This window comes from Maniola hyperantus, chromosome 2 (assembly GCF_902806685.2).
Source record: "Maniola hyperantus chromosome 2, iAphHyp1.2, whole genome shotgun sequence".
Classification (NCBI taxonomy): Eukaryota; Metazoa; Arthropoda; class Insecta; order Lepidoptera; family Nymphalidae; genus Maniola; species Maniola hyperantus.
Genome location: NC_048537.1, coordinates 6,203,569 through 6,228,119, shown reverse-complemented (window position 1 = coordinate 6,228,119; position 24,551 = coordinate 6,203,569). Strand labels below are relative to the sequence as shown.

The 24,551-nt window shown below is 36.1% G+C and overlaps 2 protein-coding genes across 4 annotated transcripts in view; one reads left to right on the top strand and one right to left on the bottom strand.

Moving 5' to 3' along the window:
- The window catches only part of LOC117987311 (solute carrier organic anion transporter family member 5A1-like), a 57,905-nt gene extending 54,868 nt beyond the window's left edge, over window positions 1-3,037 (bottom strand). For both annotated transcript variants that reach the window (XM_034974310.2, XM_069503028.1), the window contains exon 1: window positions 2,793-3,037. The gene's annotated coding sequence lies outside the window, so the exon portion shown is untranslated. The remainder of the gene's footprint in view (window positions 1-2,792) is intronic.
- An 11,201-nt stretch (window positions 3,038-14,238) lies between these two features.
- LOC117987429 (uncharacterized) lies at window positions 14,239-24,293 on the top strand. 2 transcript variants are annotated; one of them, XM_034974442.2, is made up of 5 exons: window positions 14,239-14,330; window positions 19,108-19,314; window positions 20,572-20,650; window positions 21,770-21,802; window positions 23,415-24,293. In XM_034974442.2, exons 2-5 carry the CDS (start codon window positions 19,119-19,121, stop codon window positions 23,425-23,427), a joined length of 321 nt encoding a protein of 106 aa, XP_034830333.1. In that variant the 5' UTR covers window positions 14,239-14,330; window positions 19,108-19,118; the 3' UTR covers window positions 23,428-24,293. The 2 variants fall into 2 exon arrangements, with proteins under 2 accessions (XP_034830333.1, XP_034830342.1); XM_034974451.2 differs by lacking the exon at window positions 21,770-21,802.
- The last annotated feature ends 258 nt before the right edge of the window (window positions 24,294-24,551 follow it).

Sequence of the window (24,551 nt, the reverse complement as noted above, 5' to 3'; positions counted from 1 at the left end):
TAAAAGATGTTTTTTGAATTTTACTTTAAAAGATGTTTTTTGAATTTTTAGTTAGTTGTCAAGTGTAGTGACACACTAGCCAAAAGTACGGCGCCGAAAGTTCGGTTCAATAAGCTCGCAATGTTTTTCAAGTTACGCTGTACCTTCCGTTAGGCGATTACTTCGGCTAGAATGCATTCAATGTATTTTGCATAGCATAGCAAGCGTCACATTACCTATGCGACGCGAAACGCTATCGAAAGTTCGGCCCGTGTACTTCTTCTTCTAAGCCCTCTATAATAGGCAATATTGTAATAAAATCCATCTTTCTGGGCAATTCAACACGTCGCAACCGCACACCACAAAGTGACGACACTGGCTGACAACGAGCGAAGCCATGTACCGCCGCGCCGTACGTAATTTTTCGTCGCGTAAAGCGCTGAACTAAACGCCCGGCGCCCGCCCCGTCCGACTGTTCGGCGCGTTTGGTGTGTCACACCAACTGAATACTACGACCGATAGTTCAGAATTATCGGCGCAGTGTGTCGCTACCCTTATTGAAATTAACTCTAAAACTTAACTATATTCCAATTAAAACCAATCCATTTCTAGGATAAAAGTGACCTGTGCCACTCTCCAGGTCCTCAACTATATCCCTGCATAAAATCACGCCGATCCGTTGCTCCATTGCGGCAAAATTGAAGGACAGAACAATAAACAGACACACTTTCACATAATATCATCATCATCATCATCATCAACCGATAGACGTCCACTGCTGGACATAGGTCTCTTGTAGGGACTTCCACACGCCACGGTCTTGCGCCGCCTGAATCCAGCGGCTTCCTGCGACTCGGCGTCTATCGGTTTTACGAACTATGTGCCCTGCCCATTGCCACTTCAGCTTCGCAACCCGTTGAGCTATAACGGTTACTCTAGTTCCTCTACGGATCTCCTCATTTCTAATTTGATCACTTCAAGCATAGCTCTCTCCATTGCCTGCTGAGGACACATAATCCAGTTGCATAGGTCCAATTTCGAGAAAGAGGTCAGCCGCCGAATCTAACTCGTTTGGGCAGCGTTCAGGCTTCGAGATGTCTTCTTGTCCAAAATTTCTCTGTGCTTAAAGGCCAAATCGTATGGATCCGAGATATGGTCGCTAACTATGGGCATCATAAGAAAGGTCAGAGTCACATAATATACTTACTTAATATTAGATGATTAATGTCAGATGGGGAGGTCGGGGGTTCAATCCCAGGCACGCACCTCTTAACTTTTCGGAGTTATGTGCGTAAAATATCACTTTCACAGTGAAGAAAAACATCGTGAGAAAATCTGCATCCCTGAGAGTTCTCCATAATGTTCTCATTGGTGTGTGAAGTCTGCCAATCCGAACTTGGCCCGCGTTGTGGACTATGGCCAAACCATTCTATACTGAAATTTTGCATGCACATAGATAGCTATTATGACGTAGACTTGCGCTAAGAGAGGATTCTTGCAAATTCAACCCCTAAGGGGGTGAAATAGTGGTTTGAAATTTGTGTAGTCCGTGCAGACGAGAACTCGCGTGGATAAGCTACAATACACGTACGTGCCGATATACCTACAGAAAAATATGTGGGTACAATTTTACTTGTTTATCCTACTAATATTATAAATGTGAAAGTGTGGATGTTTGGATGTTAGGATGTTTGTTACTCAACCAAGCAAAAACGGCTGGACGGATTTGGATGAAATTTGGAATGGAGATAGATTATACCCTGGATTAACACATAGGCTACTTTTTATCCCGTAAAATCAAAGAGTTCCCGCGGGATTTTGATGAGGGTTCCGTACTACAGTCATATTTTTTTGACATTTTGCAGGATAATTCAAAAACTATGATACATAAAAATAAATAAAAATCTGTTTTAGAATGCACAGGCACCTTTCATATGATACCCCACTTGATATAGTTATCTTACTTAGAAAACTGAAAATACTTATTATTATCATGACCACAATTTAATTTTTTTTTGTGATGTAACCACAAATTCACAGTTTTCAGATTTTTCCCCAGATGTCAGCTATAAGATTTACCTACCTGCCAAATTTCATGATTCTAGGTTTCTTGACAGACAGACAGACAACAAAGTGATCCTATAAGGGTTCCGTTTTCCTTTTGAGGTACAGAACCCTAAAAATGTAAATCCACGCAGACAAAGTCGTGGGCATCAGCTAGTTAAGTAACAGGAGTGTGAAAGAACTGCATAATTTCAGAGGTTTGGATTGTTTGATGGATACTGTGCTGTTACTTTCGATTCTTTTAAGAGCTTTTATTGGACGTTAATTTGTTTCTGATTAGTTGAAATGACACATCTTTCAATTCTCAAATGAAAAGGAATGGCCGAATGGCATCAAAATGCCAACACCAAAATATATCTTATTCACATGCTAATGGTTCTATGCTTCTAATCATCAATTTGTATTCTGTAACTTTATATATAGGGCAGACTTTTCTTCAATGTTGTTCAATGCAACTGAGAAAAGTATCATAAGTAATTCATAAATCATTTTGCTTTGTTGTAGAGCCTGTTTAGGTATATAACTATCCAGTCATAAGTACAAGGGGTTTAACAAATGATAGGTTGCACCTAATCGCGAATAAGGGCAGTACAAAAATAGTAGGTAGGTATGCATAATTGCAATTTGCAAGCGTATCAAAACCAAAACGTATTACGTATAATTAAAGTAGATTATTATATTTGCGAACTTATAGTAAGTTTGCTGTACCAATACAAAGACGAGTTAAACAAAACATTCTGGCTACTTACATCCAATGCTGCAATAAAGATTCCTTGCACACGGTTAACAAAAAAATAGACTTCTTTGTGAAAGAAACGTTTGAATTTGATGGCACTGATATTAAACAAACTCGAAATTTATAAGTTCGATCGATACACTTAAAAACAGATGTAAAACACGTATTTCACTCGCTTAAAATACAATTTTTCATTGCATTTTAAAGTTTTTCTAGAAACACACTACACAACACACTGCGAAATGTCACTGACTGATATTTTTTCTATAATCTCTGGTCACGAACTAGTATGAAGTTGCATCGATTGAAACATAGAAAACATTTGCCGAACAGCTGTTTTGTTTTTAGATTGTCATCTACTGGAAAAAATTTACAACTTTATAGGATTGGTGTCGTACACTAGATGGCGCTCAACATGGGAGTAAGATTCATGAGGGACACGTGAGATGGCATAATTTAGACTTCAGTGGTTGCTAGTTCAGTCACATTCTTGTAGTAGTAGGTACTACGTAGTTAGTTAGATATTTGTCAGGTGGCGCTGCTCATAAGGGCACATGCAGACCAACGATGAACGATCATTCATGTTTAGGACAAAGTTTTTGAGTCATGGAGCTTTGTTTCTAGGCTCAGGGCTGTTTGGTTTAGCTATAGTTTATAACTTTATAGTTTGTCATCAGTGATCAGGGAGTGGTAGATAGAGCCCTCAGAGATACATAAAATACTATTATAATAGCGTGTAAGATATGAAATATCATAATTACATCTTTTAATAAGTTACTTAATCTTGATGAAGGCGCCTATCTTGATGATTGTTATAAGTTTTGGCAAATAAATTTTTCAAAGTGCGAATAAGCCAAAATGCATCGCATTTTAGAAATTCTAGCGTCTAATAAACCTCTATACTTACGTACCTATTAAAGTAACTGGACCTACCAAAATCAAAAGTTACCCAACATTAATTATGTACCTATAGGTACCTACATTTTTTTTCAATCAAACATCCTTATTAGCAAGGTACCTAGGTACCGAATATTTCTCATCGAGTAAGGCTCAGCTCGTCTCTTTTACGTGTTCTATTCTATTAATCGGTCGTGTCATTATCACGACCATTACGTCGACGAGTTTGTCGACATTGACAGTTAACCGATTGTTTGTTCGATGGTTGGGAGATATTATAGTCTTCTAATTTTGGCTTGAAGGTCTAGGTATAAAATTAATAAGTACCGAACTAGGTACCTAGGTCCTAGATAGAAGGTAGGTAATCGGTATAAGTGGTTGTACACATGTTTAACACATGATAACACCATAAAATAATTTGGTAAGTACGACATAAAATAATAGGAGTATGTATGCATGTAGGTAGGCAAGTAGGTAGGTAGGTAGGTATATTAGGTATAATACCTAAGCTTTTTCTCATTCATTTTTGCTCAAACATTATTATCGTTATTATTAGAAGGCAAAGGTGATTGATCTTAAAAATTAAGGTGACTTCCAAAGGTGACCGAAAAATTCCTACCTACAATTAAAGACGAGTGGACGGAACGCGAACACTTTGGTACAAGTACACAGATAAGGGAATAATATCTCTAGTCCGTGGTAGGTACCTACCTACTGTGCGCAGAATCCCAGAGTAAACTGATTATTTACCTAATCCGTACATCCGTGCAGACGAGGACTTCCTCTGTGCTGAAGTAAAAACAAAAATAGCTCTATTTCCTTTTTTTTTATACCAGTTATAGTAGGTACCTACACAAACTTATCCTTAAATGTTATCTTATTTTAATAATAATTAAATTAATATCTAGAAAAAGTTCTTAAATACAGTGTTGTTGAAAGGACCGCTTTTAGCGGTGAAAGCCTCCCCTAACGTTTTTCATGACTGATGCCCAATCCTTTGCGGCTATACTCCATGCCGTACCTGTAACTTCCACAATGTCATCGCTCTGCCTCCAACGCTTATAATCCTTATCTCCCACTCGTTGGACATGCCCAGCCCATTTTCATTAAATGCAGACTTTCTTGGCTCCTGTGGTTTTCTTATTTTTTCGTTCTTTATTCTGTCTTTAAGTCTGAGACCCAGGTAGCTCTTTTCAGTTTTTCGTTGGCATATTTGAATTTTGTTCAGCTTAGCCCTGGTTAGGGTCCATGTCTGGCAAGCGTATGTGAGGCACGGCAGTAAGCAGACCTCCATGGCGTTAGTTTTAAATTTTATTGGTAAGTCACTCTTGAAATTTTTTTTCATAGCCCAATAGGAACTTATTCCAGTTGCTTTTGATTCTTCGTTCTATTTCGCAATCGGTATAGGATTTTAATGAGGTGTCCTAGGTAAACATACTCGCCGACATATTCTAAATTGATCGATGATAGGATAATTATTGGTGCTCTTTGTCGATTTGTCATTATTTTTATTTTATCTTAGTTAACTTCCAGTCCCACCTTTTTACTTTCAGTGCATAATCTCTCTAGACTCTATCATCTGCTGCATTTCTTCAGGATCTTCTGAAAAAAGGACTATGTCGTCGGCAAATCATAAGTGTGATAGGTAGGTACTTTCCGTATATATTTAGTCCTTCGTGCTTCCAGTCTATTTTCTTGAAGATTTGCTCGAGTACAGCAATAAAAAGCTTAGGAGAGAGTGGATCCCCCTGTTTTACTCCTCTTTCGATTCTGAAGCTTGGGCCTGGTTTCTCCAAAGTTATTCTTTCTGTGATTATTGATTCCTATAGTTATTTATATAGCTATAGTTTATTGATTCCTTGAGCCGATAGAGCTTGCCATATAGGGCCGTGAAAAATTTGGCAGATAGATAGACACACTTTTGCATTTATAATATCAGGATGGATGTAGGTCCATAGATCAAAAAGATCTTTCGTATAGATGAGTTTCTAGATGTTAGATGAATAGATGCTAAATGGATAAATGAAGGGATCTTCTAGGGACGGATCGGGCTGAAATTTGGCATGCAGATGTGTAGATATTACGACGTACCTAGATATTCGCTAAGAAAGGATTTTTGAAAATTCAACCCCTGAGGGGGTAAAGTAGGGAGTTGAAATTTGTGTGGTCCACGCGGACAAAGTCGTGGGCATAAGCTAGTTTAATTATAAACAAAACAAGAATATTCGTTGCACGTAACAATATATTATAACAAAATATTCTTGTTTCTTTGAGCATTTTATTACATTTTGTACGTGTACTATTCTCCGTCAGCAACACAACAGACGTAATTTGTAATACTTACTGTAAGGGCTCTATCAGATAAGCAATTTAGTAAATTCCACACTGATACTAGTACGCGGTTGCGTATGTAGGTACGTCGTCGGTTGTACTGGCTTACGTGCGAATAAACTGTTTGCCCGAGTTGATTTTAGCTATTAGGTATACTCTTTGGTTTTAGTAGTGGACTGGATGTTAGTTCTAAGGCGTCCTCTAGTGCATACAGCAGTGGCTAATTAAGCCTTTCATGATGGATGCTGGACGCGGCGTCACTAAATTATGAAGGTATCTCGTAGAAAGGCTTCATTTTACCCAAAAGATGGATTCCGATTGTATACCCAAGTCAACAATAACAGTAAAACCTTGTAGTCGAAATCTAATTCTTTTAGTTGAGTTGTATGTGGAAGGATCTGGGGGATGAATTGCATTATCATCCCAAGCAAACTCCTTAGTGTGATTAATAAAAAGGGATCACAACTCTCAGCAATGAAGAAACGACGCACAGAGATAGAATGAATCATATCTCTACCGTTGTGGGGTAAGGAATCCTTACACTGCACTAGTATCTCTCACACTGGCATAGCTCTTAATAAGGACTATGCCAGTGTGAGAGAGCCTCGGGCGTCTTATTTGCAGTCCTTCCAGGCAATGCGTGAGCTCCGAATTTGGTAGGCGCAAACTGTAACAGCCTTATGTCATTTCATCCACGCAAATTCACGTAATTACGCGTTACATGAACAGTACAGCTACACGAAACATGGGCTACCAGATCACAATATAAGATTTACGGACAAAAAATCTTGTTTTCTTTTTATATAATATCCTAACGTTTTGGGGGCATGTTTTATGAAATAGTGAAGGGAACGAATTTTTAGTATAATTTTATGAATTTCAGGCATTTTAAATGGTTTTGTTATAAAATAGACGCTAAGGAAATGAACTTGTTTGTAGTGGCTCGATTGTAAGAACCTACAAATATGCAGGTTAGCTCACGATGTTTTTATACACTGTTAAAGAACATAACTTCAAAAAATTTAAGGGGCCTACGCACCTTGGCTCGAACCCCGTACACCCCGACAAGAAGGCCGACGTCTTAACCACTAGGCCGCTTCAAAATATTCCGGATAGTTGAACATAATTACGGATCGGAAAATCCGGACACGTCCGGAAAATTCCGGTCGTCTGGTACCCCTACGCAACACCACTGACGAGCGCCTGTTAGACCGTTACTCGTAACGTGTTTATCGACGAGCCATGAGCAATTGTGTAATTAATTATTCAGCTTATTTACATTAGCATTGTATGTATTTGCGTGATACAAATGAAATGCGTAAAATTAATATTTTATACAAAATAAAGTAGAGACTAGAGTTACATATTATATCTTTTATACCTACTATGTAAACAGTACAGAACTGATCAGGGTAAAGGACATATTTCAAACTAGCTGAATTTTTGAAAAATACTTTTTTTTAATAAAGATCTACGTACATTAGGTAAATTTATAGGAAGTGAGAACCTAGATGTAAAATCACAAACTAGACTAATCCCACGCGGAAACGTCTAAGCCAAAAGATGAAGCGATTAGGGCTAGCTCAAAAAGCTAAAATGTTTATACGAATAGATAATCCATACTAACATTATAAATGCGAAAGTGTGTCTGTCTGTGTGTCCGTCTGTCTGTCTGTCTGTCTGCTCGCCTTTCACGACCCATCCGTTCGACCGAGTTAGTAGGTAATACTGTAATAGTAATAATATAATAGTTTTAAATTTAACTACATAGGTTGGTTTTATGTATGAGTTTTATCTTAGTAAGAATATTAAAATAATAATTTCCTTTGTTATGCAATTGTTTTGCCTTATGTATATTTAGCAAGCGCATCCTTGTAACTAGAATAAAAATTAAAATTTTTAAGTGTGTGTTAGCCAGTATTTTTACCAGGAGGTCAAATCTTATCAGTCAAATCTAGTAATTTATCTACAGGCAACCGGATAATGTACCTACCTTCGATTGAGTAGGAAGTCTTAACTTATCTGTGAATATAAGCAATGTGTCTAATATAGTTACCGACCTATAAAGTGCGACAGGTCGAGATGGCAATCGGGGTATAAGACGGAGAGACGCGCGTCACCCGCACTTTCCCGCATCGAGTCCCCACCCTGATTGCTCGACCTGTCGAGTAGTATAGAATTGTTCAAGTTGGAGAACGTTTTTTAACGGCGCTGACTAGACCACTGGGTGATGCGTACAAATATGCCTAAATAAATTAATTATTGGAGACTCTGCGATGTCGATAATAACCGCAGTTTACTATGCTATGGTTACTAGCTTTTTCCGGCGACTTTCTCTCGGAATCAGTTTTTATTTTTACTATTAATAAGGTAGCTTCATGTCAAAAGTGAATCGGCATATTCTAGGCAAGCGCGCTCCATCTTATATGCTGCATCATCAGCCAGCAAGTCTGATTGCAGGCAAGCGCTAGTTACTTTAAAAAAACTTGTTCGGTGTGAGTCAAGATTTTTAAAGACCCGTTGGAATGTCTTAAAGTGCTTTCTTAGTGGAGTCTACGTTATAAAAGTAACCTACATAAGTACAAAATCACAAGTTTGTAAATCACGCTGTTCGAGCTGTAGGTACCTACTGTACGTTGATAAGTCAGCCAGTCCGTTTATCCTTGGTTTATCCTATTATCGAAATCTAAGCACCCACTTTGTCTGAGCAGAAGATCGATATTAATAATTAGCGCAGGCGGTTTCAAAAGTTTAGGTCGCCTTATGGATTTAGCGCCAGCGCGTCCCAGACCTTCGTTACTTTATAAAAGCTGCTCTGCGTATTGCCCCAACACAGGGAGGAACGTTTGTTTGGATGTTAGTTTGGATCGTGGTGGCTTTGGGAGATAACAGGTAATAAAGGTGTAAAAAAATCTTACGTCAAAGTATAAAGTATTTTTTTAAAATATTTTCTTCGGATTGGTATAAAAAATAACATCATGCATTGCCAGACACTTGTTATGTCAGTATCATAGCGACCCCCTGCCACCTTTAAAGTTTAAGTGTGTCTGCTATGAAACTTTCAGCTTTTATAAAATAACGAAGGTCTGGCATGCGCTGGCTCTCTCTCTATTAATAATTGCCAACCTTCGTAAGGAGGTCGAGTTTATCTAAGTTATTCTTCGAAACGGCTAAAATGATTTTGACAGAACTTTCGCAGGCAGAACTGCGCAAGGAGTGATCTAGGCGACTTTTTGTTCCGGGAAAGTTAGATTACCTAAATGCCTATAGGGGATTTTCATCAATCAATTCGATCCTCAACGTGATTCGAATTCGGAGACAAAAGCTAGTAAGTAGTAAGCAATAAGATTAATATTATAATAACCTTGTATACTGCTTATGTCACTGATTTGTGAATAATAAATATCGAAATATCGAAATCGAAGTCAAAGCAATATTGTAAAGCGTTTGGGTAATAAAACGGTAATTTCAAAGGCAACAAGAGTCAATCGGGCAATACTATGTGTACGTATGTAGGTATGTAAGATGTTTCTTATTTGAATGTGTTTTAAAGACGAAGAAATTGTACTTAGGTAAAATTTGGTAACATAGGTACGAGCACGGTACGAGTAACGATTACCAGTATTTTATTATTTTAAATTCTGAATGCGAATGAAACCTCTTTTCAAAAGTTTAACTGTGCATTGCAATGTTTTCTTAAATTCGTTTCGTCCTACCTATTTCACAGACAGCTTAACGGGCTGTGAAGCTAAAGTGGCAATGGGCAGGGCACATAGTTCATAGTTGGTAAAACCGATAGAAGCTATTTTTGCACTAGTTAGGTCTTTTGCGCTTCTGGTAATAATATTTTACGATAAAAAATGTGGTTCTGGCAGTGTGAAGTACCTAAATACCTAGTTTATCGTAACAGCATAATATAGTGGCAAGGTGCTGGAATGGCGATCTCGCATCGGAAGACGCAGTGTTGGAAGACCCCTCCACTAGGTGCAGCCGAGTCGCAGGGAGCCGCTGGATTCAGGCGGCGCAAGACCGTGGCGTGTGAAGTCCCTACAAGAGACCTATGTCCAGCAGTGGACGTCTATCGGTTGATGATGATGATGATGATGATGCTCATTTCACGGACAAATATGAATGTATTAAGTTAGAATACTTATAACTTTTAAGCCTTCCCTGTAAAATATTATGAATGATATACAATCTACCTATGTGAGGCAAATCGATTCAAACATGAAATTATAGTGTCAAATCGACAAAAATTGTTCTCGTATTGTTTTTGAAATAAAAGCTATCCTTTATAATGACCCGAAGTAATCGTATTAGCTGTACTTAGTATGTCAAGTAACAAGTTCCGTTCAAATCCGTTCAGTAGTTTCAGCGTGAAGCGTGCACAGACAGACAGACGTTATATCCATAACAAAGCTTCCGGTTTTTAAAATTTTCAAAATGTATTTGTACAGCTTCTATCTGCTTCTTTTTGAACGCCCCAGAATCATCAACGCCAGCGTGGTCGGCCGAGGCGACGTTGGCGTGATGAATTAGATAAATTTACAGTTACGTGGCCTGAAGAGGCACGAAATAGAAAATTGTGGAAGGATCGGAGGGAGGCCTTTGCCCAGACGTGGGACAGCATAGGCTGATTTAGATTAGATTTGTACAGGAATTGACCATTTACAGTTTAATTATAAGTAGATGTAGATTAGCCTTCGTTGTATTCGTTCATTACTTACCTTAATTCATAAATTTTATAATAAACCTCCCTAATGTAGTATTTGCCTTATCTTGCTATTATATCTCTAGTTCCGTACCAGCAGTATAAGGTTATTTGGAAAAAAACCGGCCAAGTGCAAATCAAACTCGCGCATCGAGAGTTCCGTACTACAGTCGTATTTTTATGACATTTTGCACGATAAATAAAAAATTATGATGCTTAAAATTTGTTTTTTTTTTGTGATGTGACCACAAATTCACGGTTGTCTAATTTATTCCTTTACTTGTGCAATAAGACATACCTACCTGCCAATTTTCATGATTCTAGGTCAACGGGAAGTACCTTATAAGGTTTTCTTGGCAGCCACGACAGACAGACGGACAGACAGACAACAAAGTGATCCTGTAAGGGTTCCTTTTTCCTTTTGAGGTACGGAACCCTAAAAAACGTTAACAATTAGGTACCGATTTGATCTCTTTATTGTATTGTTTTGCTCTAAATTTTTTTGTATATTTGATATACTTAACAGGAAAGGGTTCATAATATTTAGGCTAGAATTATTGGCATGACCTTTACTATAAAACAATTTTATTAACGATAATAAATGTTATTAATTTTTTGTAATGATTCATAGATTCGCTGGTATTTGGATTGGTTGATTTCGATTGGGTTTTACCTACCATAATATTTAATTTATTGTGATTTCGAAATAATGTGGTCCATGGGTTAGTTAGGTACTATGTCCTTGCGAAATCGAACCGACTTGAGGGTCTATTTGTTTGAATTTGAACATTACACATATTTCTAGGAGGTCGTCAAACACTAACTCACAGGTGTAATGCGCTCGTAAATGCACTATCAACTCGTGGTATTCAAGTAATAGTAAGTATTTAATGTGTTTACTTGTTCTTCTTTTGCAACTTTATGTAGTGTGAGTTACAAGGTTTATACTTTACCATAAAACTATAATAATTATTATTAATCAAAAATCAGCTTTACTCCGAAGGTACCTATTTTATAGATAATTTTAGCCATCATCATCATCATCACAATAATATCAGCCTACAGAGTGCGGATTGAACAAACTAAAAAAGTACGTCATTACGATGTGACGTCACATACCATTATTTCATAAAATCTCGCATACGGCATACCTACTAGACGCGCGTTCTTAACGTTTGATAAAAACTAAAAAGTTACTGATTTGACTATCTAGTTGTCAAACACCGTATTCGCGACGAACATTTTTGAATTAGAAAATAATATCGTATGATTAAACGAAGCTAAGTAAGTATAAATTACAAACATTATCATAATATCTAGCCTTAAAATAGCCACTTAAAATTATTATTTTTATATTGTGATTTTAGAGAATTTAAATGCAGCGAAATGTTGCAATATTAATATCCTTGGGATCTACTTACTGACAATGACCTATTTATATAATAAATGCCTAGCTGATCTTTATACATAATTAGTTCTTGAACATCTTAAATTATTAATATTTTTAATTCCGGTATCACCTGTTAATATTACGATAGTGATTTAATTCAACATTTCGCCATTTTACCATTACTTAAGTAGGTCCCTATCTATTTTTCTCCTTCTTCTTTCGCTAGCTCCTAGCTAAGGGTCATTATCTGTGCCAGTTTTGTTTTAGCGCTTCAGGCATTTCGATATAAAGACTTTTGTTGAAGAGCCATAATATCTAGCCTTAAAATAGCTACTTAAAATTATTATTTTTATATTGTGATTTTAGAGAATTTAAATGCAGCGAAATGTTGCAATATTAATATCCTTGGGATCTACTTACTGACAATGACCTATTTATATAATAAATGCCTAGCTGATCTTTATACATAATTAGTTCTTGAACATCTTAAATTATTAATATTTTTAATTCCGGTATCACCTGTTAATATTACGATAGTGATTTAATTCAACATTTCGCCATTTTACCATTACTTAAGTAGGTCCCTATCTATTTTTCTCCTTCTTCTTTCGCTAGCTCCTAGCTAAGGGTCATTATCTGTGCCAGTTTTGTTTTTAGCGCTTCAGGCATTTCGATATAAAGACTTTTGTTGAAGAGCCTTCGATGTTTGTTTCCCCATTTTTTTAATAAGTACTTGAAAGCCGTCTTATGGAATCCTGGAATCGGATCACCAAGCAATAATTAAAAAAAATATTTCAGGGCCTATCTTCCGGGTTTTAATTTTATTAAGGACGACCTGTACCATTCAATGCAGATGACGTGTAGAAAAAATTGATTACGATCAACCTATAATACAACAATTTTCGGATGACGCTACCTTATCTGGATACCCTCGTATCTACAGATGGATATCACGTGTCAAGTGCAAGTCAAGCGCGCGCAACGAGGGTTCTGTACTACAATCGTATTTTTTCCAAATTTTGCATGATAATTCAAAAAATATGATATTATGTTTAGAATTCACAGGTGAAGCCCTTTCATATGATACGCCACTTGATATAGTTATCTTCCTTCATAAATTTAAAATACTAATTTTTAGTTCATGACCACAATTTAATTATTTGTGTGATGTAACCACAAATTCACGGTTTTCAGATTTTTCTCCTAATGTCTGTCATAAGACCTACTTACTTGCTAAATTTCATGAGCCTAGGTCAACGGGAAGTACCCTGTAGGTCTCTTTCTGACAGACAGACAACAAAGTGATCCTATAAGGGTTCTGTTTTTCCTTTTGAGGTACGGAACCCTAAAAATAAGGAAAACTAGGAACTAGTAGTACACTAATAATATAGGTGCGATGAACATTTGCTTTCCGTTCCGTTTCCGTTTTGATAGACGATTCATGTACTGTCCCTTAGCCATGGCTAAGCCGATAATTCGTGAGCGCCATTTATAGGCGCTACCATGAGTACCACCATGCTTTTTATATCGTCGGTCCATCGTTCCCCACGTACATTACGATTCTAGTACTTTCGGTTCCAACGGCCATCGCCTTTACGATAAGCATAGCCTACTGCCACTTCAGCTTGCCCATTGTTGGTGCTATAAGTATAGTCACAAGTCGAGATGGCAATTGGGGTATGAGGCGGGTGACTCCCGCCTCATACATCCCGCCCGCTCCTGGTTAGCGCGTGGGCTGCGCGGGAGTGCGGGGTGTTCCCTCCCCGATATCCATCTCTACCTGTCGCGTACTATGCTTAGCCAGCATCTTTTGGTGCTTATGTTTCAATTAAGTCAGTCACATGACCACATGCTAATGCTATGCGATATAACGAAGATGTTAATGAAAGATGGTTCAAAAAGAAGTTTTCGTGATGCTGTGTACCTAACACTAAATAGGTTAATCACCTTGTAAAGGTAACCAGAATAAATAAATATTTTCTTAGTTTCGTAGATTCTAGGTAAAATCAGTGACTACGAATTTGTTTGATTTAGCTGTCGTTTTTTCCATGAACTCTATGCGTTTCGTGTTCGTGGGCTCGCGTGTGCATCGCCAACCTTCCCTACCACCGTCCACCAGCTAATACATTTGCAATCTATAAAAGAATTCGATGCCTCCTCATTGTCATCTGTGAGTTAGTGACCGCTGCAGTGCTGTGTTGTGTTCAAACAAAGCTACCAAGGTAGAGCATGATAATTAAGTAGTCAAATCGGGATCGTCAATTACGAATTGTGAACGAGTGGTGTTGCGTACGGAATAATTAAAATATTTACAATTACGTATACCTACCTAATAGGTTTTGTAACTAAGGTTGGGTTCGTTGTTACATAAATGGGTATTGTTTTAGTGTCACGGAATACTTATAAAGACTAGAGACAATGAATCAAATGAGTTAGGATTAATTTTCTTGCTAAGAAAGATCAAAATAAAGTTCAGTATTTTGTGATTCGACGGGAAATACGAGTACCTAAGGGTTTAATATAGAGGACATGTCTTTATCCACCTAATACACGTTAAATTTTTATATTTTACAATTCTATAATTTATCAGGTTTTAAATTTTAACATCATACCTCAACATTTTTTAAGAAACTTGAATGGTCTGTTATTAATAACGGCAATTGGCAAAACCTTTAATTAAATGTTGAGTGTATCAAAACTTGAGTCAAAACTTGTTTAAAGTGTAATTCAATCATTAAATTAGTGGAATCCAAAGGTAATAATCCATACTTCCATACTAATTTTATAAATGCGAAAGTGTGTCTGTCTGTCCGTCTGTCTGTCTGTCTGTATGCTAGCCTTTCACGGCCCATCCGTTCAACCGATTTTGTCGAAATTAGGTACAGAGATAGCTTGCATCCCGGGGAAGGACATAGGCTGCTTTTTATCCCGGAAAATCAAAGAGTTCCCACGGGATTTTCAAGAACCTAAATCCACGCGGACGAAGTCGCGGGCATCAGCTAGAATGATAAATAAAATAAAAACAGTTTCTTTAAAATATATATTTGGAATCTTATAGTTAACAATCCTTTATTTTTATGCATTGCGGTGTAAAAATAAATGAATAGATACTCGGAGCACGTAGAGGCTGCAATAGATCTGTATTCGAGAGGTACGTGTATTTCAGACAAGAAGTAAATGTTTTCTTCGTGCCAACCGCGACCGGATCGTCAAAGAGATGTTGAACGGAAAAGCAAATAGAAACGTCTCAATTTTCCGAGGAATGCTCCCTCGTAGACGTACAGAAGCTGCTTCCGCTCTATATAGAATATCGGTTCGAAAAGATTTCAATTTCCACCGCCAAATCAAAACCATAATGATAGAAATGTGCTTGTACCTAGATAAAAGCTGGTAGAATAACATGATTTTTTAAGAACAAATTGCCTTTAGAAATTTTGTTGGAATAAGTTTTGACTCTGATTGAGACTCTGCTCCAATATGCCTTGAGCATTACCTTGTACTAGTATATTAATGACCTTAATCTAATAGCCAACCAATAGTTACAAGTTACAACTTACAAGCACATACCTTCAGTAGGTAACGCACACAAAACGTAGGTCATCACGATATCTACTTAGATCTTTCTTATGTTAATTTGTAAGCAATTAGGTATAGGCAATAAAAACGAACCTTGAGTCATAATGGACCTTCATTCTTATGTATCTATTAGCTGGACTTCTAATGGTGCTGCATGCCCATATATACATATTACTCGTAGGTATACTGCGAATACGTAATTGTTACCTTAATATAGGTATAAAAGGACATACTGACTAACTGACATAATTATGAACTTACAATTAGGTATAGCTCAAAATGCTGGGTCTAAAACTTTTAGTAATAATTATAATAATTTGAATCTAGAAAGGTTGTTTGTACCCATGTAGGTTTCTTCTATATCGTAAATCCCCAAAACAATAACAAGGGACCTTTATAGTTTCATCCAGTCCGTCTCTCCGTCTGTATCATTGCTTTTTTCAAAAACAAAATATGAGAGCAGATGCAATAAATATTTAAATTTTCAACAAAATACATTTTTCAGGATACCTTCTGAATATGAATTACTGCCTCCTGTGAAACCTTGATAAATAGATATTTTGAAATGATTATGAGGTTTCGTAGACAGTTTTTGGTATTTTTAAATTAATTTAAAAATATAACCACCGTTTAAGAAATAATGACCGCCAAAGTAGTTAGCAATTTTATTAGCATGGCTACGGAACTCTAACTTACACCTTGACACGAACTTGACTAGTTTTTTTAATGTTTTATTTATCCTTTGCTGAGAGATATGAAGGTTTGATAAAGATCAACGTTCAAACTTTACCTAAACATAACAGGTTCTTGCAGATGATGTAGATTACTTTAAATAATAATGTCAATTATAACCATCACACATTTCATGTATTCGAAGGTCTACTATGTTTTTATAATGTAGAAGTAGCTGATCAATGTTATATAACATTACTAGATGATGCCCGCGACTTCGTCCGCGTGGATTAAATTTTTGATAATCCCGTGGGAACTCTTTGATTTTCCAGAGCGAAAAATAGGCCTACGTCTTTCCCCGGGATGCAAGCTATCTATCTCTGTACAAAATTTCGTCGAAATAGGTTCAACAGATGGGACTTTTAAAACTCCGTGAGAACTATTTGATTTTGTGGGATAAAATGCCTATCTCCGTCCCTGAGCTGTAAGCTAGGTATCTGTGTACTAAACTAAGCGGGTGGGCCGTGAAAAGCTAGCAAACAGCAACACTTTTGCATAATTATATTAGTATGGATGTAAACAATAGTTACGAAATGGTACAGAATGCGTCAGTAAGATCTTTATTGTGATAGTGGCAAGGTTGACCTGTCCGGGTAAACAAACGATACTAGTACCAAGTAGCCGGCCGGGTAGTTAACCTAGAGGTTATATTTTCTCACTTTGTTGTAAGATGTGCGATATGGTGATTCACATCTCAAACTTTGCTCTTACTCAATCAGTCGTATGTTTCACAAATATACATTTATATTTGGTATGTTCAAATATTTTGTAACTTTCCAAGAAAATAGGATTTTAATTTAAAAGTGTATGTGGTACAGTTATTGCAATTCACGAAGGCGAGTGACCCATGCTTGTGTTTAAGTCGTATCGGTATAAGTAAGGTACACTAAATATGTGCGTTTGATTGGTCCGACATGCACGCACACACGCAATGCCCGCGTATCCGACGTAACACAAGTAAAGTCCATTTGCCTTCGTGAATAGCAAGAACTGTAGCATCAAGTCGTGGGCACTTGGGACATACCTACCTTTTCTTGAGCGAGATGCGCTTTGTTTTGAGCGACAACGCAAATCAATGTTTGATTTTTGCAAAATTATTCGTGTTTAAAAAACTAAAGTTATTTGAAATAAGCCAACCACTATTAAGAATGCATCCAGCCAAGCGGGCTGGAATCTGGATGCAACTTGTAAGTCAATATTCATACGTAAGGTCCAATCTAATCCAAAGTTAAGAAACTGTGACTTCTGTAACACATTTTACTTTTATTGACAGTCAAAGTTAATAATTATATAAGTAACCGTAGCGTATATAAGTAACTTGAACCGCTTGTCATGGACTGGATGAATTTATTAGTTTTGCACTAACACTGCAAACGTGTGTTCAACATAGGGAAAGTTCATGTCATCTTCTCTACAGAAAAAGAAAATCTCTATCATTGGGTATAACATAAAGTCCTATTGTGCGTTTGTCTAACCCTTCGAAGTAGAACTATATATTACCTAAAGGTCCATGAGTAGAAAATTCAAAATCAAGATGACTTAGGTATTTTTACGATTGCAGCTACAGAGAAGGTGCATGGGCATTCAAAATTAGAGTACAAACATGTTTTCCGTAATTACGTATGTTCAAAGTTATAACACTACTAAGAATTTTATAAGACTGAGTTTTGTAAGTTTGTTTTCGTAATTTGTACGAATACAAACAAATTACGAAAACAAACCTACAAAAATATAGTAACTGTCCTAGATTATACAATACAATAGACATATCATCATTACATGAGGAAGGTTTGTTACAATCATTAATTGGATAAGTAGGTACATTGACAGAATAGGTAAGCCACCAACCCATAGCACCAACCCGTGCGGACTGGACGAGTCTAACGTAAAGTTAAACTTCAGAGAGTAATGGAAAAGTCTTATTTACACTAGACTAGTAGATTATTATTTATTCTACCTAAGTATACATATTTTGGCGTAGAGCATTTAAAAATTCTCTATAATAACTAAATATTAGGGAGGATTAAAAAAAATTCTAACGGGATCGGAAAAAAATCGATGCGAATGGAGTGTTACTTAGTTTATGTTATAAGACGAGGATGCACTAGTCTAAAATTTTATAAAATTCACTACCGAAGTATGTAGGGACATATTTTGCCAGCGAGTATGCTGTGTATTAAATCATCCTTGCGTTTGCCTCACGTTCGGAATATTTCGTATTCTGTAAATTTTCCGCGTTTGAATCTTTTTAACATTAGGTACTGATTTTTGTTTGGAATATTGAATTTTTGCTGTCTGAACCGGATTTGTTGGACATAGTCAATAAAGAAAACAATAATGTAATGTTGCTGTTTGATATTTACAAAATGTATTCCAATTTAGTAATTTATTCACAGAGAAGAGTAATTCGCTGTTGAAGATCATAGTAAAAGTAAGACAGTACCACGATACGATGTATATAGAAACCTATTTTGCATCAGTTTAACCTGAGTGCCCTTACAAGATTTTGAGAAGGTACTTACTTCATAAACACCCGAGTCACCCCGAGTCTTGAGATTTTTTATTAATCAACCTTTTGTTTATCATCATTTGGCCGGCACATACCTACCTGCTTAATATTATGTAATAGGCGCTGGCAATGTGGCTATTATTTTAGTACATTATGCTTAAGATGTTTGTTTTCCTTCACAGGAACCTGAAAAATGCAGTCTTCCACGATCATCATTCTGGCTTGCCTCGTGGCCGCAGTTACGGCGAGCGTGCATTACGAATATTATCCTGCGGAAGAAGTTCAAAATATTCAGGATGTTCACGAGTCGCTGATCGACACGCCAGAACATGAGAGAAGCGCAAGAACGAAGAGGGGTCTGCTGCTACTTAAGAAGAAACTTCTCCTTGGTGAGACTTTATTAAGAAACTAGCTTATGCCGGCGACTTCACCCGCGTGGACTAAACCCTAGGGGTTGAATTTTCAAAAACCCTTTCTTAGCCGATGGTTACGTCATAATAGCTATCTGCATGCCAAATTTCAGCCTGATCCGTCCAGTAGTTTGAGCTGCGCGTTGATAGATCAGTCAGTCAGTCACCTTTTCCTTTTTAAATAAAAGGAGATTTAGATTGACCACACAGCATCTTTTCTTTTTTTTACGCACGTCGATAAAACCAATTTCGTCATCACTACTTAGTTGTTTGGTTTAGGTTTCGACTACCAACCAACGGGCAGCGGCGTTCCCAATTTTGAATTGAGGTAATTCGAGGGGCGGACAAACAAGCCAGCAGTGGATTGGCAGTTTTGGCATTGCAAATGTTTTTAGTCTGCACTAATCAATAAACATCAAGTGACTTGCTTGCTCGTTGCTATTCGTAAAAAAACAGAAATTTATCTAAGAATGTGAACCTTTATTATGATTACTGTTCCCTCAAGAATTAGTAAGGCAAGTTTGTAAAAACTTTCTAGACAAACCCAAGCAAAAGAAGACACTGTTGCTTTTAAAATAGAATCTTTTTTTGCAAAACCCGGTCGCAAATCCCTCTAGAATAGTGTTCAGCGAAGTTGGTCTGAAGTTTTTAAAGAAAAATCTTTCTTTTGTTAAATCTATGAATGTACGAAGCAATTCGCTTCCTCGTTTCTAATACGCACTGCTTGCATATGGAATGCCCTTCTGACTTCCGTTTTCCCCGGTTACAAAATGGGTACTTACCTACTTTCAAAACAAGAGTAAAATTAAAAAAAAGAGTAAAAAGAGTAAAAAGAGTGTAATTTTCATGAAAGGCGCCCACTACCGAAGACTGTATTATCAATCATCACCTAAGCAGATCAAGTGTGATTCCAAGAGCGATCACAAATTAAGCGCAATATACCCTTATAATATCTCGTAGTAAATAATTATTGTAAACAATACCGTTGATAATGTATAAATGAAAATAAGCAATCGTTATTATTTAAGCATGTGAATAAAAATTCTTTAGAGATACCTACTTTACCGCGGATAATATGGCGGACTAACTATTTGCGTTTCAAGTTTCTACACAGAAATGCAGTCCGTATCTTTGGCACAATTCCGCGCGGGCTTATAAATACTTATCCAGTTATTTTTGACTAGCTTTAATTTTTTTGTGATTGATTAGGAAATATATTTTGATTTCTTCTTATAGGTGCTTTAGGTTTGAAAGCAGCGAAGGTAGGAGCAGTCGGCGCCGGAGTTGTCGGTGCTCTCGCCTACAAGAAACACCAGTCAGTACCAACACGAATCACAGTACAATCTGACCGGTAAAGGCTTATACTAACAACTATTAACATTAACTAATTTAAGTCTATGTCCCAAGAATTCCGTTCAGCTATCATAGAACTATTGCAGTGCACGGACCTGATGTGTTGAGTCAACCAATCAGATCTTCAAAACACCTTTTGAAGATCTGATTGGTTGACTCAACACATCTCGTCACCACGAGATAAATTTTTCACGCCATCTATTATGGATCTGATTAGTCGATAGAACACATATTTCCGGACGTACCGTGCCTAATGGAGTTTTCCACTGAAAAGGAAACGAATGGAGACGTGCAAGAATGGACCAATCAGATTTTCATCGTCATGTCATATTGTGATAACGTAACATGTCATCTGTTAATAATCTGATTCGGTTGTTCCTGCACGTCTCCACCTTGCTCCAATCGTCTCCGCTTCAGTGGAAAGTGGGAACTCAAACCTTGTTGGCTATGACTTCTGGCGTGAAACAATATTGACCCCAGCTTACCTACGCATAAAATAAAATGCAGGTGCAGCAACAAACATAGCTAAACGGATTTCGTGAGATAACTCATTCCATCAAACTAATATAACTAATAAATTACTAATGAGATAGGCATACACACAACAAATAATATTGCGTCCTAAGTGGAGTGGCGTCACATTTTGAAGATGTCATCTTTGGGTCTATTGCGCGCTTGTAGGCCTTGGCCTGGTAAAGAATGTTTCCATCAAGTTCCATCCAGATTAGCTTCCAACCGCTTTTATGTTTTTTGCTTCGCATACTAATTTGTGAGATCAATCTGAGGCCCAAGTGTAACTTTTCAAATTGAAAAAGTAAAACGAGAAAGTTGATAACGTCCCAAGAATGGAGACCTACAGCTAACATAGGTACCTACTTGTCGAAGTCACTAGTGCAATCTAATCAGCTCTTTTTTTAAACTTTTAAAGTAGATTGTTAACTCGTTTTTCATTCATATTTATATAGTTTATCATTGCAGTTATTACATAAAAGAAATATTTTTATTCATTTATATAATATTATATCATTATTTAATATTTATTTATATTGCTTCTATTCATTTTGCTTTTATCATATTGCAGTCACCTGCCATCTAAATACGTCGAAGTTCATAGGTAAGTTTCCATTGTGATATAGGTATATATTATACATATATTATGCACCATGTTTATGTTAACTTTATATATAGATCTACACATCTTGTATATAAATCATATTTAGCCTCATCTTATACCTACTATTGTATACTTTTTGGTTTAAAATCGTCGGTTATGGCAAGAACTCATTAATTGCAACAAATTATCTACAGTTTACCACAAATATGAACTGGGTTCCAATAGAAATCGTCTTAAAACTATAGAACTGGGTATCTATGAACTCAACAAAATATGGTCGAGATATACAGAACTCGTCTTGACGTCTTGCTATATTAAAAAAACTTGAGTTTTTATGAGTTCATAATTATTAAAAATGATCGCATAGATTTCACCACTTTTGATTTGTACCTAGTTATTATCTAGTTTGGTTTAGTATTATAAGAGGAATGTGCAACATCCATATAAACTCAAGAGAGTTTCTGGATGGCAAGCGTAAAATTGTATAATTAGATATTATTTGGCTGAATATTAAAAAAATGTACTTATGTACTTGATATTTTTTTTGCAATTAATAAGTTCTTGCTGTAAGCCGACGATTAATAGTATGTTTAATAAGTTTATCAAACCCTTAATGGACCTATAAGTTAAAATAACCGACTTTTTTCACTATTAACTTTGTCACAATATCAAATTAATTCCTCAGATCTATAACATTTAGGAGGCAATATAAGTTAAAGTTGAGCGTTGTCTAAATCATTTGATACCTTATGTGGTTTCTGAAGCTGTAAAATGCTTATCACTTTGTATAAATGCTAGATGTTAATGGAGTTTAAAAACTATCGAATAGTATACAAAACCTACTTAGGTACTCTTTAAACAAGGCTAGGTAAATAAGTCAGTTTACTAATTTTCCATCACATTAGATGGTCCTACCTGTGTCCAAGAGACAAGTAGTTATCACTTTAATATTATCATGTGTTACGTACCTAACCCCATCATGTTCTATAAATAATTTATTATTATTTAAACTATAATACTGTTGACAATTTTGACAAAACCGGAATATGGTTTCCAAGGAATGCGGATTGCGGATCCCCATACTTGATTCATAAAACATCTATAAGGGAAAAATCAATGTTTGGTTTTTATTCAGAAATAGCAAATGCCCGTATGCGTTGTCTTGCGACGTGCCTTGTACTTATTGTAAGTTCATGGTCCGATCAGAAACCTTTACGCAAGTACCGACAGCAACTATACAAAGTTGTGGTATTGGTAACGATCAGACGGACAGACATTAATTTATATAGTAAAAACTTTAAAGGTAGCTATTTATTTTGCATCTAATTTTAAATATCACCTTCAATATTTGAAGCGTTCAATATTTAAAGCATACCTAATGTATAAATCATGCTTTAAAGTTATTTAGGTATAAAGAAACCTATTGGTTTAAAAGGTTCAACACGATTGTAGTTATGTCTATTATTTTTTGAAATATTTGAAATTACCTTCATTTTTTGAAATTACCTTCTAAGTAATTCTATTACACTCTTCTACATTTCGTCACAGCTGTAAGTGGGTATTTACGTGAATATTTTCCTTTATTGCAATAACATGATGTTCTTTTTTCCAGTTGGTCCGGTTAAGCTGCTTAGGATTTCTGTTAAAGCATCATGTGCCGTAAGAAATCAAACAAGAAGCTTCGTTACTTAGTGTTAAGTATTTTAATTTAAGATAGTTAAATCAAAGCTGAAACCAATGGATACTCTATAAATTCTGCATCAGATGTATTGTTCTAAATCTAAAAGTAGTCTACTAAGGCATTTAGATCAAAAAAAAATTTGCACACGCTAAATACAAGAGTTTATCCACATTTTTATCATGCATTAATTGACGTATAAAGTCATGTAGATAAAAGCGGTGCGTAAATTTTTATTAGTAAAGGCCAAACGTGTAAAAGTTATTGAATTGTTAAATGCCATTTGCCATATTAAGAGCCACGAGATGACCAACCATTTTAATAAACAAAGGCAGTAAGGAAACAAAACCAAGACTGGATAATTCACTTAATATGCTCGATTTATCTTGAGTTGTGTAGGTATACTTGATTAAAAAGCCGTATACCTACAGTGTGAGAGCTTGATTAAAAAAATTAAAGCTAGTAGTCTGTGCTGTAAATAGTCAAGCATTATGAATTGGGAGTAGTAATATTACTAGTCGGCAAGAAAATTAATTCATTTAAAGAGAAAAGTCACATTTTTGGTTACTAGGTAGGTACAAATATTGGCTTTTTTTGTTGTTGAGAAAAATAGATTTAAGTTTTCGTCTGCCTTTGTTTTCTGTTCTTTTTGCTTTGTAATTCTTTCAGAAAAGTCTTGGTCGAATCCAAATACTACATACATCTACAAAATGTAGAGTTCGCATTTGTTATAACATTTATAACAAATCTATGTCCTATAGTAATAAGTATTGTTTCGTTTTAAAAGGTATTAAAAGTGATTTTTATAAAACTAGTCTAGTTTTCTTACAAATCCTTAAAAGTACCTACACACATATTTATAATAATTTATATTTATTTCAATAATAAATTTTTGTCAGTAAAATAATAACTAATTATAAACAAAAATAAATATGTTTGGGAGTAAAAATAAATCATGTCACTCATAAAAACGGTGTTACGTTTATCATAATTGTAGATATTATCGTAGGTTGATGAGTACTTTACTAAGAATTAATATTAAGTATATTATAATTATTTATTAGCATTACC